Source organism: Triturus cristatus, chromosome 7 (assembly GCF_964204655.1).
Source record: "Triturus cristatus chromosome 7, aTriCri1.1, whole genome shotgun sequence".
NCBI lineage: Eukaryota > Metazoa > Chordata > Amphibia > Caudata > Salamandridae > Triturus > Triturus cristatus.
In genome coordinates, this window is record NC_140590.1 from 1,872,313,202 (window position 1) to 1,872,328,609 (window position 15,408).

The 15,408-nt window shown below is 45.2% G+C and overlaps 1 protein-coding gene across 6 annotated transcripts in view; it reads right to left on the reverse strand.

Moving 5' to 3' along the window:
- LOC146813555 (uncharacterized) overlaps positions 1 to 15,408 on the reverse strand; it is an 88,834-nt gene that overhangs the window by 21,191 nt on the left and 52,235 nt on the right. For 3 of the 6 annotated variants that reach the window (XM_085620331.1, XM_085620329.1, XM_085620333.1), the window contains one exon: positions 13,578 to 13,688. The exons of 1 other annotated variant lie outside the window; for it this stretch is intronic. In XM_085620331.1, the coding sequence (XP_085476457.1) occupies positions 13,578 to 13,688 (111 nt within the window). The remainder of the gene's footprint in view (positions 1 to 13,577; positions 13,689 to 15,408) is intronic. 2 more of the 6 variants (XM_085620330.1, XM_085620334.1) reach the window with 1 other exon arrangement.

Sequence of the window (15,408 nt, forward strand, 5' to 3'; positions counted from 1 at the left end):
GATGATGGGGGTCAAGATTGTTGTGAAACATGAGGAAACCTTCAGGTGAGGCCTGCCCCTGATCACCCCTTCAGTCGGGCTGATGTCAGCGAGGGTCCCCAGTGCTACCTGCTGTGAGAAGCATCACTCTACAAAGAGGATGTGTCTGTAGAGCAGCCTGGAAAGGACACTTGATAGAATAAGCGTTCCGGACCAGTTCTACAGTTTGAGACAGTTCTCCTGTCAGCAAGTTTTAAATAAAAGTGAGACCCCACTACCTGAGTTGTTGTTACAGTACCAAGCCAAGTATAGGGAATGCTCAGCAGAGTACTCATAGAACTGCCATGCAACCACGGCTGGTGTCTGCCTGACAGAAGTCTCGCAGAGGTGAGGGGACAACACAGGAAATCTGAATATCTTGCTGGAGAAGCTGTTTATCCGTGTTTAACACATAGAAGCCTTCCTGTTTGCTGAGGGAGGTAAGGAGCCTCACTAGCCTGCAAGTGGAGGAAGTGGCAGGAAGGAGCGAGGTTCAGTGCATCGCTGATGGCTGTGAGGCACCCAGCGGACAGAATGCTAGGCAGCGATTCGAGAGGATCTTGGCATCAGAACTCCCCAGACTCTCCAGGCAGGAAAAGTGAACCTGTAAAAACGCAACTGCTGATGCCCAGTCAGGGCTGCAATAGCTTGTTGCTACCCAGCACCTGAAGGGCTACAACTGCTGGAGATGTGACCGATTAATGCAGGGCTGGTACTGCTGAAGTTATGACTGGTCCATGTGGGGATGCAACTGAGGAAGGTGTGACTGGCTTGTGCGGGGTGGCATCAGGGGAATACGTGATCAGCCCACGTGGGGGCTGGAACTGCTCATTGTCCAGGGCCCTGTCTGAAGCTTTGTCTAGGGACCATCCAGCCTCTGGCCTGGGACCACCACCAGGCCCAGAGACACCAGACAACTATCGGGAGTGCCACCTCCCACAAGAAAGAAGAGCCACAGGTTGTAAACCACCAAACACAGCTCAATGGCCAAGGAGGAAGTCAATCATGGACTACTTACCAGCATGCCAACACTCATCGGAGTGTGCAAGCATGACCCGCACATACTGTTTTGTGCGTGATTTAAACTGCACTTGGGCTAGATTCACTCTTCTCCGGTTCTCCCTTAGGAATAAAGGGGACCATCTAGTGCCAGGGAGGGAGCCCGGGTACCATTTGGACATTAAGGCTGCAGGGTGTGCACAGCATGTGCCAGGAGAGCGCCCAGAGACACTTACTGGTTTCAGCTGCTAGTGCTGTGTAGTATTGCTAGGCTGTCCTGTTTTCAGTGTTTATTTTTTTGTGGATTTCAGTGACATCTCTCAGTATTTTCAAAGCCTTTTCAGTGCTTATCAGTGTTTATTCAGATTCCTAATCCTCAAAATAGACAAAAACTGCGTTTTCCAGTGTTTACCAAACGAGTTGTTTTTTGCACTGATTATTATAAAGCACATATTTAATGTAAATATTAATATAAATATTTAATTTAAAGAAGTAATGCAGTGTATGTAGTGTCTTCCCACTGGCTGTGTGTCCAATGGACATATATTACTCTATTTTAGGCATAAAAAGTCTGTGTATTGCACTGTCATTCATATCTCATTAACTCTCACACTCATTGACCGGACTCTGTTTGGTTTACAGAACTATTCATGGATTTTTTTTTTAAGTTCTATATTCAAATGTTTTAATGAACACATTTCTGGATACAGTCAGTGGGTCATTCACCTAAACCTTACTGAATATTATGACATTGTAGGGGTGGTCAACCCTGCCAACATCATAGAACATTGAGGAACCTTCAAAGGTTTTAATTACACCAGTTGAATTTGTAGCCTTGCATTCTACGTCACCTGAAACCTGATGTTGTAAGCATGCTTGCCATGAGTTTTCTGCAATCACTGCCTGACTCTCTTAGGGTGGTGCTGCTGTCGTGTGGACATCCAGAGCTGCCAAGTATCTCCATGGTAAATGTCTCACATTAAGTCAGACCTGCCCTTTTAACAGAAATAACATTGTATTCTGTACTTGACATTTTGAGTTTGTTGTTAACATTATTCAAATATGATAATAATAGTCCCAGATTCTCCAGAATGTATACAGTAATGAGATCTGGCCTAAATCGTGCTTTAAAAACCTGCACCCTTAATCCAGACACACAAAACTAGAGGAAACAAAATGAAGAAAAAACTTTTAGTGGTATAGCTAAACAACAAAACTCGAGTAGAATAATCTTGGACCAGACTGTGTTGCTGCTACCATGTTTAACAAAGTTAAATTCTGTTGACCCCTTCAGAAATGAATAAAAATGACACATTCACTCTCCCTTTCCTTTCTTTAATGGTGTTTTAGTGTATGGCTGTTGCGGTTTTTATCAGTGTTTATATGTTTACACAGATGTGGGCTGTTTCCCTTTTTGTGGAGTTTTATCAGTTATTATAGGCTCAAACCTAAAACGGGATAGCCTAAGTATAACGCACAACTGTGAAATAAAGTATTTTTGGTGTTTGAAAAGACAAAGCATTGGGCTGGACATTCACTTTATTGTGTTGTTCATTGCTGAGTGTTGAGACTTCGCTACTCAAGAGTCAAGGGCGGAAAGGGTTGTACTTGGCAAGGTTTGCAAAGACATAGAAAGACAGATCACGGGAAATCCGAGGCAAACAACCTCGGCCCCCACGTTTGAGGCCAGGTAGCACGGCATGCCCCATCGCCCCTTGAATGGAGTCTGATATTACTCCTCATCCCTCACCAAATGGAAATTGTTATTTGGAGATTACAAACCAGAATGTGAAAGAATGTTTTGGTTCGTTTCTCCTGATAAACCATCACAAGGGCAGACACTCATTTTCTGAGACAGTTTTTCTCTTTCCTTTTAGTATGAAGACCAGTAATTGTGCAGTCTGCATTTTGGGTCTATACTCAGGGGCAGATTTACATGAGACTAACGCAGGGCGGTGCCGCAAGTCATTTTGCTGCACCGCGCTCCGTTAGTTTCGAAGCACAGAGGTTGAACATATTTACAACAATATGTTGCATCTCTGTGCTTCCCCCTGTGCTGGCGCACACACTGCTGCCATGCGCTGTCGCAGGCACTAATGCCCCATGGTGCAAGGATGTCTCCGTCGTGGGGAGATTGCTTTTGTGCAGCAAGGTGCCCCTTAATGCACAAAAACAATCAATTGAGGTGATTTCCTCTTCCAATGTGTGCTCTAGAATGCAGCACGCATTGAAAGAGGAAAAAACGGGGAGAAATGAAAACATTTTCCTCGTTGTACCTCGCTACGCCACCCCTAGGGTGGCGTAGCATTCAGACGCATTTCCAGACTTAAAATTCCTCGTAACTGTGGAAATACATCAGTGGACATGGGTGTTGCGTGTGAACACCCACAGCAACACCCATGTCACTCCCCTAACACGCAAAGTGTTGCATTCAAAGGGGCGATATTTACAAGCACAGGTAAAGCCACGCATGGTGGCTTTTCGTGTGCTTGTAAATATCAGGCAGCAGGTTCCGGGGCTTGTAAATCTGTCCCTTAGTTCTCTATGATTGGAACAATCACAACATGTTTTATGACCTTTCGCCATTCCATTGTGTCCTGCCCTGGTTTTGTACCCGTACTCACTGATGTCCCAGTTCCGAAGGCTCGAGCCACGTCCAATCACTGAACGTATTTCTCACTTGATCAGCTTTTCTGATGCAACATTTCTTTTTAATGGTGGGTTCCGTGTATTTCACGTGTGCTTACCCCATGAAACCATTTAGTCACTACAGCCTTTAATAGGATCCTACGCAGCTATGCCACAAGATCTATTAACAAACCCACCAGAACACTGGTCAGATCCCTTCTGCCTTATCAGGACTGCGGTTATCGTGTTTACCCTCGGACCTCATTCATCCACGCTTCTACGGCTGTCTTATGACTGATTCCTACATTACTCGTCCGCCTCTGAAGGCCTGAACTCTACTTAGGACATTGCCCACTCAGGGGATTGACAACGGACAGCTGGGTCCAAGTAACTCTGAGGGAGAAGACGAGAAACTGACGTTTGTTAGATAGAGTATTCACCAGAAAGAGCGTTACCAAAGGTAAGCAACTTGTTCATGTTTGACAAAACGGCTGAGCAAGGTTGTTACAGCACTCTCGGAAGGGTGGGAAAGTAACCGAGTTACAGATAAGTTTAGTGGATGATCCTAAAGTGAAAAAGAGTTCCCCAGCTGAGCTCAGGAAGATCGTTAAGACACCAATCTAGTAAATAAACAAAACAAATTACATTGCGCACACAAAAAACTGTGGTAGCTGCAAGGTACTAGAGATGTGGCGGGAACCAAGCTCAGGTTTAATACGAAAACAATAACACTGAGCTTCAAAGTAATATTATCTAATAACACAGACATGAGTAACACATTTTAAAAAGAACTCGGAGGTCCAATGAAGGTTGCAGACAGGTTACCCAAGTTTAGCTAGCGGCGCCAAAGAAAGTAAAGGCATGGCTCCCTAAACTTGTGGCGTGGCAAAAATCACCTTTATTGGCAGCGTCTTCCAGCCAATTCTCCCAACGCCGCTCTCCTGACAACCTGCAAGGGGGATAGTTTCCTAACTATGCGGTAAAGTGAGTTAGGTCAATTAATGGGCATGGTGGTGTCCCAATATCAGGATCGCCATTCCGAAGCTTCAAAATGAACAGGTTTGTTTTGTTGAAGTAATCCCTAAATGCACTAAAGAACATGTACAGCATAAGGAAACTGTACTCAGTCAGTGCTCCCGATTGAAAAAAAGGAAGTGATGTATCAGGAGCACCAGCAAATGCGGAAACACCAAAGACAGACAGCAGGAGTGAGCCAGTTATAACCAGCAGGCGGAATTGCACTCCGATCATTGATTACCACAGGTCTTGCAGACAAAGCATGCGCGCTGATGCTCGACCTACAAAGCAGCCCTTGGCAGACAAACTATCGGCTCTGTCCACATGACCACCAGCTGCTGAAAAGCGGAGCCACGAGCCCCGGAGAAGTGAACCCCGGATGTTTGAAGCCCCCAGTAATATCCTCAAACTTAAAAAGAGTGCAGTGGTCAAATACTGAAAACACTAAAAAATAGTCGTTAAAGAGATCATCGTCCCATTAAGTAGGATGAAAGAAGGGAACACAAACTGAGTGACGTATCTATAAACTACACATACCTTGAAACAATGGTGAGTAGTCTGGATTATGTAAAGGAATGGGCATGCTGTGTGTGCCATGTTGTTGAGGGCATGCACAAGCCTGCTAGCGCCCAACCCGACAGACCAGTAAATCTAGGCTAGGCGCCCAGTCGAGGCACTCTGGTCACACTGAAGCTCACTTGTGTTAGTGACAGAAGGTAACACTAGTATGGGGTTGGTCGACATGGATAAACACTTTGGGCGGGTGAATGTATTAGTTGAGTAGATTCCAGACTTGTAGTGTAGTGGTTGAGGAAACAGTCTTCACCGCACGACCTAACACAGAGGGTCCAGTTTTTCTACAATAAAACATGAAGAGGTCCCTACAATCAGTATATTTGGATCAAACAAGCACACCTGCGTAGCTTCATATGTGCCCAGGATGCCTTCAAGAACACAACCTGCCGCTGGCTCTGGATATAAGATGTAAGCCGAAACACGTTGTTACATGACAAACAGAAAAGAGAGCTGTAGAGATGTGGCGAGACAGTAATAAACATTATTTACATTGTAGCCTTGTTAGGGAGGGTAGTAAGTGAAAGAACACCCCAGCGGAGAACCAGCAGGTCCCAGCCCTACTTTATTTCTAAGAGAAGCTCCTCTTCAAACGATATCTTATTGACGCCTCTGGACTGACACCAGTCCACTCTACCCTCACCGCCCACTCTGCCCTAGGACAGGTGTCTGCCCGTGACATGTGTCTGCCCAGGACAGGTGTCCTTCCAGGACAGGTGTCTGCCCCTGGACAGGTGTTTGCCCCAGGACATGTGTCTTCCCTTGGACAGGTGTCTGCCCCAGAACAGCTGTCTTCTCGAGGACAGGTGTGTGCTTTCCTACCCATGTCTACAGTGCACCGCTGCCACCACACAAAAATGCTGAGCTCTGGGGGCGTCATTCGCTACATTTTGATGCATGGCAGCACAGCAAGCCTTTCTGATGCGCTGCAATGTGTCAGAATGCAAGATACGGCGCATTCCTGTCCTTCTCCCCTGCGCCGGCACACAAACAGCAGCCAGGGAGACCTACATCTGTGAGAGCTGCAATAACCCTAGGCCTTCACCTACACATAACATGCATCTGTGCGAGCTGCAATAAACCTCTGTCTTCACCTAAATAGATCATGTGTCTATGCGACCTGCAATAACCCTAGGCCTTCACCTAAACATAACATGCATCTGTGCAAGCTGCAATAACCCTAGGCCGATACGTAAACATAACATGCATCTGCGCAAGCTGCAATAACCCTAGGCCATCACCTCAACATAACATGCGTATGCGCGAGCTGCAATAACCCTCGCCTGCACCTAAACATAACATGCGTCTGTACGAGCTGCAATAACCCTAGCTCTGCACATAAACATAACATGCGTCTGCGCAAGCTGTAATAACCGTAGGCTTCACCTAAACATAACATGCGCCTGCGCGAACTGCACTAACTCTAGGTCTTCACCTAAACATATACTCTAAAACATTTAAAAAGAGGGTCTCAGGGAGAAATTATTTATAGACCAAATAGTATTCTGTTCCCCTTAACAAATTATCATACAAAAAGAAGAAAACTATGGTCTCTAAAAACACATATCCAAGTCAGCTCGAAAATACACAGTAGAATGAAAAGTTTTAGGAAAACAACGGAATCCCATCACCCACCGACGTGGCTTGCTTCATCATTTGGGATATCCACTCCACTGCGCGCCCTTATTGAATCAAGAGGCTGCAGACTTCTCAAAAGTAGAAGGGAATTTTGAAAAAGGTTTCCATCAGTGCGATATCAAAAAATGAGGAGCTCGTAAGAATATTGGAAAGGGTGATGGTTGCAGTGCTTGTAATGTGATAACGTGAAAAAAAAAGTGATGTTAAAATTGGCAGCAGGATACTGACCAACTTTAATTAATGATACCCTGATGCCAAAACTAAACACAGTGCAAAATACAGTTTCAAAGAATAACTGTCGTAAATCCATAAGGAGAAGGTCTACATGTTTCAGCCCTCAGATCAATTGATTCAGGCTTTCGTCAGGACCTATAGAGATGAATAATGCTACTGCAAAATAGTGAATCAACAAAAAATGCGTAAGTCTCAATCTCAAGCTGTAGGTTCTATACAACCTGCCACATCCTGTGAATCCCAAATGATAAGGGCCTTGTATCCCTCTCCTACGATTGAATCTATTCCGTTGTCCCCTTCCCACATTCTGTGGAACATTAGAAACAGGGGTATCAGAGTCACTCGAAAGGGAATCAGAGCCCCATGAAGAATAAGTGGAACCATATCTTCGTCCTTTTCTTTTGAAAACAGGTGGTATATATTTCTCACTAGTGTAGGGATATATCCTTTCTAGAGAGATATATCCCTACACTAGTGAGAAATATATACCACCTGAGTTCAAAAGAAAAGGACGAAGATATGGTTCCACTTATTCTTCATGGGGCTCTGATTCCCTTTCGAGTGACTCTGATACCCCTGTTTCTAATGTTCCACAGAATGTGGGAAGGGGACAACGGAATAGATTCAATCGTAGGCGAGGAATACAAGGCCCTTATCAACAACAGGGACCATGGTGGCCTCCCACACAATGGGTTTACCCACATCCACAGTTCCAACAGCAGTTTGTGCCCAATTTCCCACCACAACCTCAATTATTCGGTCAACAGCCTTTGTTAGGACAGGGCCGAGGACGCAATCGAGGCAGGAGAAGAGGTCAGCCACAGGTACATTGGGAAACAGAACAGTCGCTCCCGAACACTCAGAGCAAGAAAGGTCAACAACAAGCAGGTCAGAGTACGGACATGACAATTTAGTAGTCAATCTTAGTTCCCGCCTTTTAACGTCAGTGGAACAACAAGTACTCAACAAAGGTCTGGGTTTCGTGCCTACTACACCTAGTGATCCTTTCCTACTGAGATGTGAGCTGGCTAAATTCTTCAGAAAGATACGTCTACACTTCTTTTTTAAATCTAGAGAATCTGAGTCAGGACTGACGCCTATAGAATCAAGTGACATGAATACAGGCCTTAAAACACCTTCTACTTTCAATCCAGCCATACATCAGGTACCTGATCAAGTTTTGGTATTTGAAAAAGCTGTGACCCATGACATTATGACATTATGTGCCACCAAGACTAATACCTACCAGAACCTGTCAACGGTAGAGAGACAAGCTTTACGCAAACTGGCCAATGAGACCTCGATAACAATAAAACCTGCTGACAAAGGCGGAGCTACTGTGGTCCTAGACACAGAGACATATCGTACTGACTGTCTCAGACAACTTACAGACACCAGGTCATATCGTCCACTTACGGTAGACCCTAGGCCTAGATTGACTGCAGTGATTAGGGATCTTGTAGAGGAGGCTAAATCGGAAGGATGGATCACGACACAGGAAGCTAGCTTCCTGATCACTTGATGCCTTACTTCTCCATTTTACCCCAAATCCACAAGACCCAGAGCCCCCACCTGGGCGTCCGATTTTATCTGGTATTGGGTCTTTGCTGGAACCTTTCTCCACTTTTGTGGATTATTTTTTTTAAGACCACTTGTAAAAGACATGCCTACCTACTTACAAGACACCAGAGATGTGTTAAGGATTCTACCAGAATTTGATTTCAATATTGAAACTGACTTCATTGTCAGCTTCGATGTGGAATTATTGTACACTTCCATTCCACAGGAAGAGACTCTTGATGCCATAAGAGGCTTACTAGAAGCTAAAGATTTGAATACGATCACACCAGTACATTTTATAATGGAATGTGCTAGATATGCCATGACCGAAAACTATTTACAGTTTGAAGAGACTATTTACCTTCAAGTCTCTGGAACATCCATGGGCAGTATTTTTGCGCCGAGTCTGGCCAATCTCTATGTCCATTCATTTGAACAGGACTGCGTACTGAATCACAGCAATGCCTTCTTCGATCAGACTTTGCTGTGGAAACGATACATTGACGATATTTTAGTCGTCTGGCGAGGAACGTCTGGCATGCTTCTAGATTTCCACACATGGCTCAACACACAGAACAGATTCCTTAAATTCACTGTTGAATACAACAAAGCCAGTCTTCCTTTTCCTGACATCCTTATTTATCCGTCACAGGGCAGATTGGGAAGTGAGTTGTATAGAAAGCCCTTGGCTAAGAACTCTTTGCTACCCTTTGACAGCTTTGAGAGCCCTCCGTGAGAACCTACCAGGAGGACAGTTCTTACGTATCTGGAGGACTTGCTCTGATAAAGATAACTTCCAACGCCATGCTAAGGCACTGTCTGAACAACTCGATGAGAGACTATATCCCAAGCGTTTGGTTAAACGGGCATGGAAAAGGGCATCTAACAATGATCGTGATGCCCTCCTGGAACCACGACTAGCCAAACCGCAGCTGTCTAGACTGACTTTTGTAAACACTTTCAATACAGTCTCGAATCAAGCGAAAAGCACAGTGAGCAGACATTGGCGCGTTCTTAACATAGCAAATGAACCCATTCAAGCTCCTTTGTTTTCATTTAAACGAGGGCCTAGTCTGAAGGATAGTTTGGTGCATACAAGACCAAAAGACAAACCACCCTCGGTTGTACATACCTTGTGGGACCTGCCCGCAGTTCAAGGGCATTTCCCGTGTGGATCATGCACCGCGTGTCCCCAGACCCAACAGACTAAGATGATTGACATTGGCACTGACCAACCTTGGGTACTAAGAAAACACACTAATTGTAACACCGACAAGGTCATCTATTTGGTTACCTGCCCGTGTTCTCTGCGATACGTTGGTATGACCACGAGGAAAGTTAAACTGCGTATCAATGAACACAAAAGCACCATCAGGTGCAATGAACAAGCGACAAGATTGACCAACCATTTCCTTGAACCCAAGCATAAGGCTGAGGATCTGAGATGGACTGTTTTGGAACAACCTTATATTCCACTTCATGTTAGTGATGTTTCAAGATTTTTATTTATCAGAGAACAAAAATGGATTTTCAAACTTAAAAGTGATACCCAGGGGTTTAACGATGATATACCTTGGGTTACACTATAAGTACCTTTAGATTTAGACACGGAAGACAAACGATTTTCGTAGTGACACCTGCCCATTTGATTGGTCCCTTATCCGCACACTTTTTGCAAGAGATTCACAGTAAGTGTAAGATCTTGTTTTGACCTCAGCATCCATTCTTGAAAAACCCTGTTTGGCTAAAACTCTTGCAAATTCGTGTTTGGCCAATGCTCACAGTATTACAGAGTGTTTTTTTACTTTACTTGTTTAACCGCGCTTCGGTTCAAACAAGGGTCACATATTACACTGACCGATACTATGTACAGAAGATGGGTTTTGGGAAATGGATCTCAGGACCCACTCTTGATATATCGAGTTAGACCTATGTCTCTAGTATTACAGCAAGTTGTGTGACTTTTGGCTCACGCCCTTGTTCTAATGTGTATTACACATCACAAAGATCAATTCGCCAGTGGCTCCTGTGTGTACTATTTAGATTTGTAAAAGAACGCGCAGTGCGATGTGCCTTGGGCTGCGATGCGGTGTGTATACACACGCTCGCACACTCTTTCGCGCCTTGCTGTGGGCGGCAGCGCTGTTGATACAAGTGCTTAGAGGCGGCTTGTCATTCTTTGCTGCAGATTTTCAATTGGTTCTGTTCCAAACCCTAAGGTCTGTTTTCTGATGTTTATTTTATTTTATTCTCGAGCCTTAGTTTCCTGCCATTGATTTTGATTCACTGTCGCCATCTCATGGCCATTATTGGTCATTGCACAGCTCAATTATTAAGCACACTTATCTCGCCCAAGGGGTCAGCGCTCGTGTTTGACGCACACACACAGGTGCTGCAGATTGTGCGCGGAGACGGGCATTGGCTCAGGAAATGACTTCATCAGCCCTTCCTGTCCGTGCGGTTACCGCCCCTTCCGGCTCAGTCCAGGCTGGTTGCGTCTCTTTGACAGAATAAAGAATACACAGCTCTACTTCAGTTCTTTCCAATTTTCATTTGTTGTATCATGTTGCATCCATGCATTGGAACTCCTATGTCTGCACAGGATTATTTTTACATGTTCTATATTCACCATTATATATAAAAAAAAGGCATTATGTTCAAACAGTTGATATTTGGTTGAAAATCTTTTTGAGGCAACTTGTGTGTGAATCTTTTATGTGGAGTAGTTCCCTGGTGACATAACCACTTGTTGTAACATATGGTGACACATTGTTAGACACCAGCTCAGTCTGGCTGAACCCTGTAGTTAGTTGTTTTCGGTTAGGTACTCCACTCTTTAAGTATTTTTGACCTTAATAGGTGTTTTTCACATTTTGTACCCTTACAATAGAGCGGGGCCTCCTTCCCTGAGCGGATGCACGGTGAGGTGAGGTGCACACCCGTAAATACACGGGTAAGTGCAAATAAAAACATTTTTCTATAAATCTTCTTTATACAATTGTTCATAAACATATACCTTGAGGTAATGATTTCTAATAATTACCAACGTGGACGAGCTATGTTGTTATTCTTTGTCAGCAGTTATACATTTTGATTATGAGATATGCTAAGCAGGAATATTGTTTCTGTTTCATTTTATTTTAGGTATGAGTCCATTCTTCCTGTTATTTACTACATTTGGGATTCACAGGATGTGGCAGGTTGTATAGAACCTACAGCTTGAGATTGAGACTTACGAATTTTTTGTTGATTCACTGTTTTGCAGTAGCATTATTCATCTCTATAGGTCCTGACGAAAGCCTGGATCAATTGATCTGAGGGCTGAAACATGTAGACCTTCTCCTTATGGATTTACGACAGTTATTCTTTGAAACTGTATTTTGCACTGTGTTTAGTTTTGGCATCAGGGTATCATTAATTAAAGTTGGTCAGTATCCTGCTGCCAATTTTAACATCACTTGTGTTTTTCACGTTATCACATTACAAGCACTGCAACCATCACCCTTTCCAATATTCTTACGAGCTCCTCATTTTTTGATATCGCACTGATGGAAACCTTTTTCAAAACTCCCTTCTACTTTTGAGAAGTCTGCAGCCTCTTGATTCAATAAGGGCGCGCAGTGGAGTGGATATCCCAAATGATGAAGCAAGCCACGTCGGTGGGTGATGGGACTCCGTTGTTTTCCTAAAACTTTTCATTCTACTGTGTATTTTCGAGCTGACTTAGATATGTGTTTTTAGAGACCATAGTTTTCTTCTTTTTGTATGATAACTTCACCTAAATATAACATGCATCTGCACGAGCTGCAATAACCCTAGGCCTGCACCTCAACATAACATGCGTCTGTGCAAGCTGTAATAACCCTAGGCATTCCCCTAAACATAACATGCATTTGCGCGAGCTGCAATAACCCTAGAGCTGCACCTAAACATAACATGCATCTGCGCAAGCTGTAATAACCCTAGGCCTTCACCTCAACATAACATGCACTTATGCGAGCTGCAATTACCCTAGAACTTCACCTAAACATAACATGCGTCTGCGCAAGCTGCAATAACTGTGGGCCGTCACCTCAACATAACATGCGTCTGAGCGAACTGGAATAACCCTTGGCCTGCACCTAAACATAACATGTGTCTGTGCGAGCAGCAGTTACCCTATCCCTGCACCTAAACATAACATGCGTCTGTCTGCACGAGCTGCAATAACCCTAGGCCTGCACCTCAGCATAACATGTGTCTGTGCGAGCTGCAATAAACCTCGGCCTTCACCTAAACATAACATGCGTCTGCGCGAGCTATAATAACCCTAGGCCGTCACCTCAACATAACATGCGTCTGTGCGAGATGCAATAACCCTAGCCCTGCACCTAAACATAACATGCGTCTGTGTGAGCTGCAATAACCCCAGGCCTTCACCTAAATATAACATGCGTCTGTGCGAGAAGCAGTTACCCTATCCCTGCACCTAAACAAAACCTGCATCTGCGCAAGCTGCAATAAACCTTGGCCTTCACCTAAACATAACATACGTCTGCACGAGCTGAAATAACCATAGGCCTGCACTTCAACATAACATGCGTCTGTGCAAGCTGCAATAAACCCAGGCCTTCACCTAAACATAACCTGCATCTGTGCAAGCTGCAATAACCCTAGTTTTGCACCTAAACATTACATGCGTCTGCACGAGCTGCAATAACCCCAGCCCTGCACCTAAATATAACAGGGCTTCCCCTAAACAAGGCCTTCCTTAGGGTCGAATCGGAAAATGGAGCAGTGACCTGCAATAAATGACAATTAAAGGACAGGCTCAGAGGACCCTCCTACCACACACTCCACAAATCAAGGGCAAGTTCCCCAGGGCTCTTTATTTCTTTGAGCTTCTGCAAAGGGTGATGTTGTTTACTCACCAGAAGCCTCCGCTCCGGCTTGCTTTGGACGCTGCTGGATGTCGATGGCATAGGTCTCGCCTGCTTCACTGATGCCGACTGACGCTTCTGGGGTTTTCCCTTCAGGCCCTGCTGCGGAAACACCGGCGTCAGTACACGTCTCCAAGGGTTTAAAAAACCAAATGTGGCGCCCTTAATAGCGGTCTCTCAGTTTACTGGTTTTCTGATGCGCCCTATTTTCTATTCAGAATATTGTATATGCAGCCTTACGACCCTCTCGTACACTATAGAACACGTCACTGGTCACTGGTCACCGGTCTCGCCGTTTCACCTGAATTGTTTAGCACTTGTTCTGGCGATGGTGTACTGAGTTTACTTTTAATACTAGGACGGTCACAGCATGGTTCTGTCAGCAAGGCTTACACTGATAGGGTTGAGATGTGTTCCGGGGCGGGACATGAGTTCTGTGTTCCAGGGGAAGAGTCTGTCATTAGGATACAGCGAAGCGAGGGAATTTTGGGGCATTTCAAACATCTTTCAATCTGCATGATAAATACCCTCGAGTCCTAAGTGATAAAGAAAGGACTAAAGGAGGGACTGGCCGCATATGGGACCGTTCCCGAAACTGTCCACAGTCAGCCAATTGTGGGAGGCCAGCCTTGAGCGTCTTGCGTTAGTGAAGGATTTCAGAGAGGTATCCCGGATTATAGGGACAGGGTCTTGAAGTATGATCTTCCTTAACACGTGGGCGGTTCCTGTAAGAGGGCGTAAGAGCGTCACCTGCCTGTATTGGTTTCCCCCGATTTGAAGTGTTTTCCCCCTGGCCAATATTTTATTCCAGCGGTGCTGCTGTGCGCCGGGTCGGGTGCACTCTGCAGGCGGATGCATTCCACTCATGAGATTGCATTATGCGGGCAGTGGTGGGGCTTGATGACTGACAGCAGACAGGCTGGCTGGGTCTGAACCCGAGTGCAGTGTCAGTGCGCGGTCGGGTTGGGCGTCTGTTTTTCTTCGACCAACCTGACATGCGCACTTGAGGGCTCTTCTCGCTGACTTCCATTAGTGAGCGAAAGATCAGAGACGCAGCTCCCCGGACTCCTAGGGGGCGCTGGCTCTGCCTGATCCAGCCAATCCTGATGCTTCTGTCATATGGTCTTTCTAATATGAACAGTATGAGAGCAGCATCTGGATCAACTAAAGAGACGCGATCACGAGCGAGTTTTAAAGCTACAGACATGTACATAAATACCTGCGAACTGGCTGCAGCGCTTGCTCTGGGGTCCTGGGACTGAGCCCCCTGCTCCCAGTAACCCTGCTGAGCTGCGAAGGGCCCGGGGGTGGGGAAGGGGGGTTCCTTCCGACCCAAGGTAGACCCCTTGGATGTTGGCGGTTGCTTTGTTTACAGGGAGCGCCAGTGGCCTTCCAGAGTTACCCCTCTTTACCGTGCACCATTAGCAGGACCCACTGCATTGCTGAATCTGGGGTGACCTCCACTGGGAGATGATTTCCAACCCTGCAGCTTTTAAATATTGCAGGCAGCAAACTGGAAGCAATGGGATGAGGCAGGAATGCAGTAAGATGAGGGACAGTTTTTAATGTGTTTAATTATTTCAAATATGCACGTTTCCAATTACTTTAATAATCCTCTTACTTTCTTAAATTCGCTTTAAATTGGACCATTTGCTACTTTTTTCAAAATTTTCTTGAGGAGGGCAAACCCCAGCTCCCCTTTTGTCGCTCAGGTTCGTTGGAACAAACGCCGGCCTTCTTAGTAATAACGCAGCTGCCAGCATTACCGCGGCAGAGGCTGGTGCAGGCAACTTGTCTCCTCCAACCTCCCCCTCCCCACATT